This window comes from Ascaphus truei, chromosome 14 (assembly GCF_040206685.1).
Source record: "Ascaphus truei isolate aAscTru1 chromosome 14, aAscTru1.hap1, whole genome shotgun sequence".
In the NCBI taxonomy this organism is placed as follows: Eukaryota; Metazoa; Chordata; class Amphibia; order Anura; family Ascaphidae; genus Ascaphus; species Ascaphus truei.
In genome coordinates this window covers 17728571-17740728 of record NC_134496.1, presented here as the reverse complement: position 1 = coordinate 17740728, position 12158 = coordinate 17728571, and the positions used below count along the sequence as shown (strand labels likewise).

The window sequence follows — 12158 nt, the reverse complement described above, 5'->3', positions numbered from 1 at the left end:
ATTGCCAGGAAAATACAGAACCAGCAAAACCCAGTGATTCACAGCAAAACGCATGGAAATCACTGAAAGGTTTGAGATTCTTTCCCACTATTCCCATAAGAAACCCTTTAAGAAGATGGAATAGGGTTGCCAGGTGGCTTCACCAAAAATACTGGACACAATGGTGAAAGGTGCAACGCTTCGGGACACACACACACCCCTCTCACCTCTGCTCCATGCTGTTTCCTCCTCTCCTTGGCCCCACCCCCAGGCTCCTGACACCTCCTCCTGATTGGCTGATGCTGGGTAATGCAGCCAATCAGGATGGTAGAAGCTGCCCTGCCCCTAGCAACAGCCCTGCTCTCTCCCTGCTCAGGGAAATCCTGCGGCCCCCAAGCCGGTCAGGTCACTGTCCAGAGAGGTAATGCCGGTATACACATACACGCCCAGAGAGGTAATACCGGTATACACATACACGCCCAGAGAGGTAATACCGGTATACACATACACGCCCAGAGAGGTAATACCGGTATCCACATACACGCCCAGAGAGGTAATACCGGTATACACATACACGCCCAGAGAGGTAATACCGGTATACACATACACACCCAGAGAGGTAACACCAGTATACACATACACGCCCAGAGAGATAATACCGGTATACACATACACGCCCAGAGAGGTAATACCGGTATACACATACACGCTCAGAGAGGTAATACCGCTATACACATACACGCTCAGAGAGGTAATACCGGTATACACATACACGCCCAGAGAGGTAATACCGCTATACACATACACACCCAGAGAGGTAATACCGGTATACACATACACGCTCAGAGAGGTAATACCGGTATACACATACACGCCCAGAGAGGTAATACCGCTATACACATACACGCCCAGAGAGGTAATACCGGTATACACATACACGTCCAGAGAGGTAATACCGGTATACACATACACGCCCAGAGAGGTAATACCGGTATACACATACACACCCAGAGAGGTAATACCGGTATACACATACACGCTCAGAGAGGTAATACCGGTATACACATACACGCCCAGAGAGGTAATACCGGTATACACATACACGCCCAGAGGGGTAATACCGGTATACACATACACGCCCAGAGAGGTAATACCGGTATCCACATACACGCCCAGAGAGGTAATACAGGTATACACATACACGCTCAGAGAGGTAATACAGGTATACACATACACGTCCAGAGAGGTAATACAGGTATACACATACACGTCCAGAGAGGTAATACCGGTATACACATACACGCCCTGAGAGGTAATACCGGTATACACATACACGCCCAGAGAGGTAATACCGGTATCCACATACACGCCCAGAGAGGTAATACAGGTATACACATACACGTCCAGAGAGGTAATACCGGTATACACACGCCCAGAGAGGTAATACCGGTATACACATACATGCCCAGAGAGGTAATACCGGTATACACATACACACCCAGAGAGGTAATACCGGTATACACATACACGTCCAGAGAGGAAATACCGGTATCCACATACACGCCCAGAGAGGTAATACCGCTATACACATACACGCTCAGAGAGGTAATACCGGTATACACATACACGCCCAGAGAGGTAATACCGCTATACACATACACACCCAGAGAGGTAATACCGGTATACACATACACGCTCAGAGAGGTAATACCGGTATACACATACACGCCCAGAGAGGTAATACCGCTATACACATACACGCCCAGAGAGGTAATACCGGTATACACATACACGTCCAGAGAGGTAATACCGGTATACACATACACGCCCAGAGAGGTAATACCGGTATACACATACACACCCAGAGAGGTAATACCGGTATACACATACACGCTCAGAGAGGTAATACCGGTATACACATACACGCCCAGAGAGGTAATACCGGTATACACATACACGCCCAGAGGGGTAATACCGGTATACACATACACGCCCAGAGAGGTAATACCGGTATCCACATACACGCCCAGAGAGGTAATACAGGTATACACATACACGCTCAGAGAGGTAATACAGGTATACACATACACGTCCAGAGAGGTAATACAGGTATACACATACACGTCCAGAGAGGTAATACCGGTATACACATACACGCCCTGAGAGGTAATACCGGTATACACATACACGCCCAGAGAGGTAATACCGGTATCCACATACACGCCCAGAGAGGTAATACAGGTATACACATACACGTCCAGAGAGGTAATACCGGTATACACACGCCCAGAGAGGTAATACCGGTATACACATACATGCCCAGAGAGGTAATACCGGTATACACATACACACCCAGAGAGGTAATACCGGTATACACATACACGTCCAGAGAGGAAATACCGGTATACACATACACGTCCAGAGAGGTATTACCGGTATGCACATACACGTCCAGAGAGGTAATACTGGTATCCACATACACGCCCAGAGAGGTAATACCGGTATACACATACACACCCAGAGAGGTAATACCGGTATACACATACACGCCCAGAGAGGTAATACCGGTATACACATACACGCAAAGAGAGGTAATACCGGTATACACATACATGCCCAGAGAGGTAATACCGGTATACACATACACACCCAGAGAGGTAATACCGGTATACACATACACGTCCAGAGAGGAAATACCGGTATCCACATACACGCCCAGAGGGGTAATACCGGTATACACATACACGCTCAGAGAGGTAATACCGGTATACACATACACGCCCAGAGAGGTAATACCGCTATACACATACACGCTCAGAGAGGTAATACCGGTATACACATACACGCCCAGAGAGGTAATACCGCTATACACATACACACCCAGAGAGGTAATACCGGTATACACATACACGCTCAGAGAGGTAATACCGGTATACACATACACGCCCAGAGAGGTAATACCGCTATACACATACACGCCCAGAGAGGTAATACCGGTATACACATACACGTCCAGAGAGGTAATACCGGTATACACATACACGCCCAGAGAGGTAATACCGGTATACACATACACACCCAGAGAGGTAATACCGGTATACACATACACGCTCAGAGAGGTAATACCGGTATACACATACACGCCCAGAGAGGTAATACCGGTATACACATACACGCCCAGAGGGGTAATACCGGTATACACATACACGCCCAGAGAGGTAATACCGGTATCCACATACACGCCCAGAGAGGTAATACAGGTATACACATACACGCTCAGAGAGGTAATACAGGTATACACATACACGTCCAGAGAGGTAATACAGGTATACACATACACGTCCAGAGAGGTAATACCGGTATACACATACACGCCCTGAGAGGTAATACCGGTATACACATACACGCCCAGAGAGGTAATACCGGTATCCACATACACGCCCAGAGAGGTAATACAGGTATACACATACACGTCCAGAGAGGTAATACCGGTATACACACGCCCAGAGAGGTAATACCGGTATACACATACATGCCCAGAGAGGTAATACCGGTATACACATACACACCCAGAGAGGTAATACCGGTATACACATACACGTCCAGAGAGGAAATACCGGTATACACATACACGTCCAGAGAGGTATTACCGGTATGCACATACACGTCCAGAGAGGTAATACTGGTATCCACATACACGCCCAGAGAGGTAATACCGGTATACACATACACACCCAGAGAGGTAATACCGGTATACACATACACGCCCAGAGAGGTAATACCGGTATACACATACACGCAAAGAGAGGTAATACCGGTATACACATACACGCCCAGAGAGGTAATACCGGTATGCACATACACGTCCAGAGAGGTAATACTGGTATCCACATACACACCCAGAGAGGTAATACCGGTATACAGATACACGCCCATAGAGGTAATACCGGTATACACATACATGCCCAGAGAGGTAATACCGGTATACACATACATGCCCATAGAGGTAATACCGGTATACACATACACGCCCAGAGAGGTAATACCGGGATACACATACACACCCAGAGAGGTAATACCGGTATACACATACACGTCCAGAGAGGTAATACCGGTATACACATACACGCCCAGAGAGGTAATACCGGTATACACATACACGCCCAGAGAGGTAATACCGGTATCCACATACACGCCCAGATAGGTAATACCGGTATCAACATACACGCCCAGAGAGGTAATACTGGTATACACATACATGTCCGGTATTACCTCTCATTATTTACTGGACAGAGTGTCCAAATACAGGACAGTCCGGTTCAATATTGGACACCTGGCAACCATAAGAAGGAATGTGGTGAGACTGACATTTCTAGGACCAAGAGAGGAAGATCCAGGTTTTGATTATGTGGGGAAAACACTCATAAAGAAATGTTTGCGCTTTGACCCAGAGGATATTTACGCCCTCCTGCATGGCCCTTATTCATCATACTACGATATCAGTTTCAAGACCTCCACCCACCTTGAGAAATTCTGGGAGAGATACAAAGCAGTGAGTAGCAGCCCTGAGTGGAAGTCTTTTGAGGCCACAGCGATATCTAAGCCTGAGACTGTGATAGTGAATATCATCTTTGACCACGAATCTATCCCAGTGGCTGACATTGAGTTCTGGCTGAAGCGCCAGTGTGACATCCTCAAAGGACCAAGGAAACTCTACAATACTGGAATGGAGGATCTCAGTTTGAGGTGAAACTGGTGTGTGCAGACAACACTGTGACACACTTACCAAACTTCCAATACATTGGAAATTAATGAGGAAGGTGTTTCTACCATGGACAGCCCAAATGCTGCTTTAAGTGCGGATCAAGATCACACTTCTCATCAGGATGTAACAAGATCAGATGCAGCCTATGCAAAGATTTGGGGCACCACCAAAATGAATGTAAGAACAACATTTTGTGTAACTTGTGCTCAAAAAGTGAGCATTCATACAATATCTGTCCCCATGCCCAACACAATCAAGCACAAGAGTATGTTCTGCAGCGCTCTGCAGCAGAGGTGGATTGAGACTTGCACTCCAAGGCCCAGATGCCAGCTGCGGAGAGGAAGGACTCCGTGGGCTAGCGCCCAATTGAGGAGGTTTTAAAGGAAATTTGCAGTCCAATCACAGTAGAGAGGACACAACACATAATCTCTTCCCTTCTCAGACCCGACAGAACAAAGACTCCCAAGAGGGACCAGTACACAGGAGAGGCATGAGATGGAACTGCCTCTTGAGAGCACAATAGAACAAAGCCAGAAGGCTCTCCCTGCTCCAGAACATCTAGAAGCAGCGGCTGATGGTGAGGAAGCAGGAGGATCCACATGGGAGGTTCAAATGTTCCGGAAGAAAATTCCCACAGCTGCAAAGTCGGCAAATAAAGACAACCCTCGTGCAGCTGAGCTTGTCCAAGATTTTTTTTTTTTAAAAAGTTACCTTAATGCAGTGATTGACCGCCTAAAGATACGAAACAGCCACTACAAAAGTCCTGGGCTGATAGGGTGGAAGATCAGGAAGAAGAAGAAGCGGAACAGCAGGAAACTGAGGAACCTGAGTACCCATGAAGCCCACATGCAGAAGCAACGAGGAATTCCCAGAAGGCACCATCTCCTCAAAACATCAGCAGGAGGGAAATGGAACAACCCACAGAATCCACTGTCAGAGGTACAACCATTACCCCAAAGACAGATGGTAAAGTGAAAAAACTATAGCTTTGCCGGACGTGGGGATGAGGCCACCTTCAAACAAAAGAGGGTCATCGCCTGGCAAAGGGAGAAGAACTAAGGGGAAAAAGCACAAATGGAATGTGGAGTGTAACAACATCAAGTCAGAATGACGCATCCCTCCCTCACCCCTCTTAAAGTAGGGTCTTTAAATCTTAACTCCATAAAAACCAGGAAAAGGAGACCGCTGGCATATAGCGCTTTCAAGGACCTGGACGTTGACATTTTATTCCTGCAGGAAACCAGACTCTCGTCCCTTAGGGAAATTTCAGCAGTTTCCGCGGAATGGACAAGCGGTGCATCTTTTTGGTCCTCTGGCCCTGACCTGAGTGATGGGGTGGGGTTTCTATTCAAGGGATATGACTTTCAGTGTGAAAAAGTGATTGAGTTGAGCCCGGGCCGATGTCTTATTCTAGATGTGTCATTCCAGAATGTCAAGCACAGATTAATTAATGTGTATGGCTACCAAACGAAAAAACAAAGAAGGGATTTGTTTGGTTTGGTTAAACCTTTTTTATTTACATACAAATGTCTCATTCTCGGAGGTGATTTTAATTGTGTGACCTCGAATCTAGACCGTGGCAGCGGTAGAGAAGTATTGGAATATGATATTGTTTTCCTAAATGATATGTGTAAACAGGCTAATTTAAGTGATGTTTATAGATTTCACAACCCAAATACTCCAGGATACACATATGTATGTGGGGAGAGAAAAACCAGAATAGACAGGTTATATGTTAGGAGCAATGTAAATACTGCCAGCTGCAGATTATCACCAGTAGAATATTCTGACCATGCTATTCTACAGATAACCCTACACTTAGACTCCTCTGGGATTCTAGGCCGCAGTGTTTGGAAGCTGAACTCCTCAATGTTACAGGAGGAGACTGTAAGAGAAAATTTCCTTCAGTTCTTCAAGGACTGCGTATCCACACAAGTTCTGTATCCCAATATAGTGCATTGGTGGGAGGTCACTAAAAAAGACATAAGATTTTTTTAAGAAAACCTCATGTCCAACAAACCAGATGAGATATAAGAAATATTTGGCCCTCCGTTCTAAATTGCTGCAATTATATACGAGAATGCAGAATGGTCAAGAAGTGAATTCTGAGCAGTATAGGTGTGTTAAGGAAAGTAGGAGGTTATTACAATATGAACGGTTATCCTCTTTAACAAACGGGAAAGATTTTGGTGGCTGTGGGATTTATTCTCCAGATCCCTTTGAAAATGGTAAAACCAGAACTAAAAAGAAGGTTATATGTGGCCTAAAAGATGCTCAGGGTGTGTGTGTTACATCTTGACCAGGCCAAAGCCTTCGATAGGGTGGATCATGTCTATCTTTTTAAAACTCTGGAAAGATTTGGTTTCCCAGATACATTTGTGGAGAAACTGGCTCTGCTGTATGAAGGAGCTTATGGAAGACCGGTCACTAATGGCTGGGTAGGGGAATCTTTTCCCATAAAGTCGGGTGTTAGACAGGGCTGCCCGCTGAGCCCCCTGTTATAAATCTTCTCCATAGACCCCTTTTTAAGGCACCTAGAGCAGAATAGTCTTATCCAAGCCGTACCCTGTGAGGGTTCCCAACACCAAGGGGATGTTAGGTGCCAGGCGTATGCAGGCGACGTTTGTATTTATGTTGCCTCAAAAAGCTCATTTGAAGGTATTAACCAGGAAATAAATAAATACTCAAATGTTTCCAACTCCCTGGTGAATCAGGATAAGTCTGTGGCCTGCTGGTTAGGAAAAGAGGAAACCCCCTTTAGTCTACCTGAGGATATTCAGATAGACAATGCCTCTTTTAAAGTTTTAGGGATTTATTTTGGAAAAGAGAATTCCGGTGTTCACAACTGGAAGGAGAAACTGAACATCTGTAAGGTAAAGGTAGAACGGTGGAAGAAGTGGAAATTCTCTTTTAGAGAAAAAGTTAAAATGATTAAGGTTATTTTGTTACCTATGTTTGTGTATTTAAGTTTTGTATTTCCTTCCCCTGCGGAAATTACTGTTACTTTATATAGCCTTTTTTTCCAATTACTCTGGGGAAATCGTTTGAACGTGTTAAAGCGAGACATCACTTATTTGCCGAGAGAGAAAGGCGGTTTGGGAATGGTGAACCCGGTATTATTTTTTTCTCTTATTTTTGTATGTTTTAATTTGCAGAATTTTCTCAACAGAGACGACCAGTTTGGGCGTATATATATTTTAGGAAGTGGGTGTCTCCCCTTCAAACTGGCTAGATGGAAAACATGTTAAAATAATTATTGTAAGAGGTGTATACATGCCAGAATATATGAGGATTATGTACAAATTCTTAAATAGATGTAAAATAACTGCTCTGGAAATTACTTCTGTTCCCAGGATCAAAATGGTACTGGGCAGTATTGGGTAGAATGTGTCCCACAATTAGATCTGAAACACTGTGATATAGAGGACCAGAAAGAGGCCTTACAGAATCTATTAGACCCGAGGATCCCTCTTGGGGTTCAGGATACCGTCTGGCTGACTTTCCCTGGGCGTCTTTATGTAAGAGCAAATTTAAAATATAAAAACATAGCGGACAGGAACTGACCCCGAGGTTCCTGTGCCGGGATCCTGGAGACGATGGAGCACCTCCTCCTGGAGTGCCCCTTCGCAGTGGAGATGTGGGAAAGCATGGCCGCCTCATTACGGATGCCAGATTTAAAGGGTCAAAACTATTGTGATATAGTATATGGTGTGTTTAGGGATCACTTGCAGGGTTACAGCGGTAGCACAGTGGTGTTAATCAATGCACTTGTGGAATACAGGCTGTGGATCACCCGCAGTCTTCTCCCCACAGAGCGGGTTCTCGTGGCTGTAACCTGTGCAGTGGGACAGGATATAGAGCAGATAAAGCAGGGGAAGAGAGACAGGTGGGATACAAAGTCCTGGGAGAGAAGATGGGCGGGGGTTCAGATATAAGTGTGTAAACATTTCCTGTATACAGTGTAAATAAGATGTAACCTTTTATATTTTAATTTAGGTTTGTTGCTTTTGTATTGATATGTTTGTAAAAAAAAAAATAATAATAAAACTATCCTACATTACATATAAACCCAGGACTGTGTGATCCTGTCCCTGATACTCTGGATTAAGGGATATTACCTTGTTTGATTTTGGTCCCAAGTATCCTGGTAATCTCCAGCATCACGGCAGTGCCACTGCTGGGATCTATTGCTCCGTGCACCCAGCTGTCTCTGTGATTCCCATACATCACATACCTGTCTGTATATAGGGACCGTGTCAATACAAGGGGATTTTACCAGTTCGTTAGAAGATCTCTGGGATTGAAATCTGTTTTATTACAATTCTAGGTTTCTGATTGGCCAGTTGAAATACCCATTTTAATATCCGTAATCCAAGTCACGACTGGTGATTTAAATCATGATTTTAAAATGAGTGATTGAGATCCTGAGATACTTACTGGAGAAATGGCCGGGTTTAAAATCTCAGGGGAAAGAAAATGGCCGCCAAATTTCGGTCAAGTAAGAAACTGCTACTTCATTGGTTGTGGCTTCCTTTTGGGCGGCCATTTAAAATCCCCTTTATAAACCAGGATGTAATACTGGGGGACCTCCTCAGGGAGGGGGGGGCCACGGTCCCCTCTAGCACTTCCTTCCACATCATGTGACCACTCTTCGGAGACCCTGGGCTGGCACTTTTTATTTGGGCTCTGAATGGGGTTACATTAGGAGTTCTCAACTCTAGTCCTCAAGACCCCCCCCCCCCCCAACAGGTTAGGTTTTAAGGATATCCCTGCTTCAGCACAGGTGGCTCAATCAACTGAGCCACCAGTCACAGTGCTTGAAGCAGGGACTGATTAAGTCACCTGTGCTGAAGCAGGGACTGATTAAGCCACCTGTGCTGAAGCAGGGACTGATTGACCAGTTGGGGGGGGGGGGGTTGGGGAGGGGGGCTTGAGGACTGGAGTTGACTCCCCCCCCTGGGTTAAATGATGATTTAAGAGGAGGGGTTGTCAATCCCATCTAACTGATTTGGAGATTTCAATCTTGATTTGATAACTAGGGACTGAAATCTTCTCATGGAAATCAGGGCAGAGCGGCAGGCTTGGGCGACACTGATTTCAGTAAGAATTGTAAATCCAAACAAAATAATATAATAACTTCTAGTGGCAATTATAATAATTAATTATGCTAATTATATAATATATATTTGAATAATAATAGTATATAATGATCATATAATAATAATAATTCATTATTATGTAATGGTGATAGGAATAATAATTAATGATGATACTAATAATGTATAATAATAATACCAACAGTATGTATATTGAGTGCTGCTAATAATATTAGTAATACACGCTAAAAATAATACTAGTAATCATAGTTAAATACTAATAATGAAATAATACGGATACTAATAACAGAGTACTAATAATGCTGGTAAGAATAATAAGGATGATAACAGTAGTGATAATGAAGGTATACGCTATAATAATGGCATAAAACACATTGATGCTGATTTTAGCCATGCTAATCCTGGTGCAGGAATGAATCCTATGCTGTTTTCTCTCACCCGGCTCCGCGCTCCCTCGGATAATTCCCATCACGTTCGCAGAGGATTTAATGCTTCCGGAGTTATACACATTGACCTGAACATCACTGGGGAGGCAGAGGATACTGTGTGTTACAATGATACACACACACACCCACACACCCACACACCCACACACACACACCCACCCACACACTGACCTGAACATCACTGGGGAGGCAGAGGATACTGTGTGTTACACTGATACACACACACACCCACACACACCCCCCCCCACACACACACACACACACACACCCACACACACACTGACTTGAACATCACTGGGGAGGCAGAGGATACTGTGTGTTACACTGACACACACACACACACACACACACACACACACACACACACACACACACACACACACACACACACACACACACACACACACACACACACACACACACACACACTGACACACACACACACTGAGACACACACACACTGAGACACTGACACACACACACACACACTGAGACACTGACACACACACACACACACACACTGACACAAAGACTAACACACACACACACACACACACACACACACACACACACACACACACACACACACACACACACACACACACACACACACACACACACACACACACACACACACACACTGACACACACTGACACACACACACACTGACACACACACACTGAGACACACACACACACTGAGACACACACACACACACACTGAGACACTGACACACACACACACACTGAGACACACACACACACACTGACACACTGACACACACACACACACACACACACACACACACACACACACACACACTGACACAAAGACTAACACACACACACACACACACACACACACACACACACACACACACACACACACACACACACACACACACACACACACACACACACACACACACACACACTGATTGACACACACACACTGACACTGACACACACACACTGGCACTGATTGTCACACACAGTGACCTGAAAATCACATACACACACAGGAACAGTGAGGCACATACAGTACAGATCCGCTGGTGCGCACACACTGACAAAGTTGAGACATTAGGAGGTCTGACGTAACAGCATTAGGGTCAAAGCATAAACATAGTGACTGGTCGCTCACCTAGTAGTGTGGGGATAAAAACTTGGTGCATAGGGAAAAATTACAATAAATAACACTTGAACAAGTGGCCACCAGGGGTCACTATAAGGCCTAAAAATTGCACTCTGAGTCACCATATACTAATATGTACATAGTAAGAGAGGAAAATATGTATAGTAACTAGGACCATAAGAGGGTCCTTAAACCCCAGGCAAAAAACCCAAAATGTAATTAAAACCAAAATAACAACATTTTATTAAATCTAACTGTGACAAACAAGGACGAATCAACATGTAGGGAAACACAAATACACAGGATATTAAAATCCTCGGTGGGAGAGACGGCTCGGGTATGGGAATAAGCTAGTATACAGATACTTAGCTATTAGGAGTATACAATGTCCAGAACGGGTAGAAGGTATATGGTGATATGACAATATGTGTCCTTTAATCAACAACTAACAATTCCTTAAAGTTACCGGATGAGTTGTGATTACCATCAAAATAGGGCAAAATAAGACACGTATCGGAGTAATTTCCATGAGCCCAAAATATTGGTAACTCATAGTCAAATAATAAAGAGTATTACCGTGGCTCACACATGCATAAAGATAAGATCTCAGGTGTATAAATATATCCTTCAATAGGTACATACGTCACTAGGGCTAGATACCGCTTCCCGGCGCCTGTATACACTCCTTTGCAGGGGAAACAAAGGAGTATCACTGT

General features: G+C 44.6%; 1 protein-coding gene across 1 annotated transcript in view; it reads right to left on the bottom strand.

The window, feature by feature from the left end:
* Positions 1 to 12158, bottom strand: part of NAALADL1 (N-acetylated alpha-linked acidic dipeptidase like 1) — a 38673-nt gene that overhangs the window by 10410 nt on the left and 16105 nt on the right. The window contains exons 8-9 of the mRNA XM_075569896.1: positions 10300 to 10385; positions 8863 to 8982 (exon numbers count right to left, since the gene is read on the bottom strand). Coding sequence (XP_075426011.1) covers positions 8863 to 8982; positions 10300 to 10385 — 206 coding nt within the window. The remainder of the gene's footprint in view (positions 1 to 8862; positions 8983 to 10299; positions 10386 to 12158) is intronic.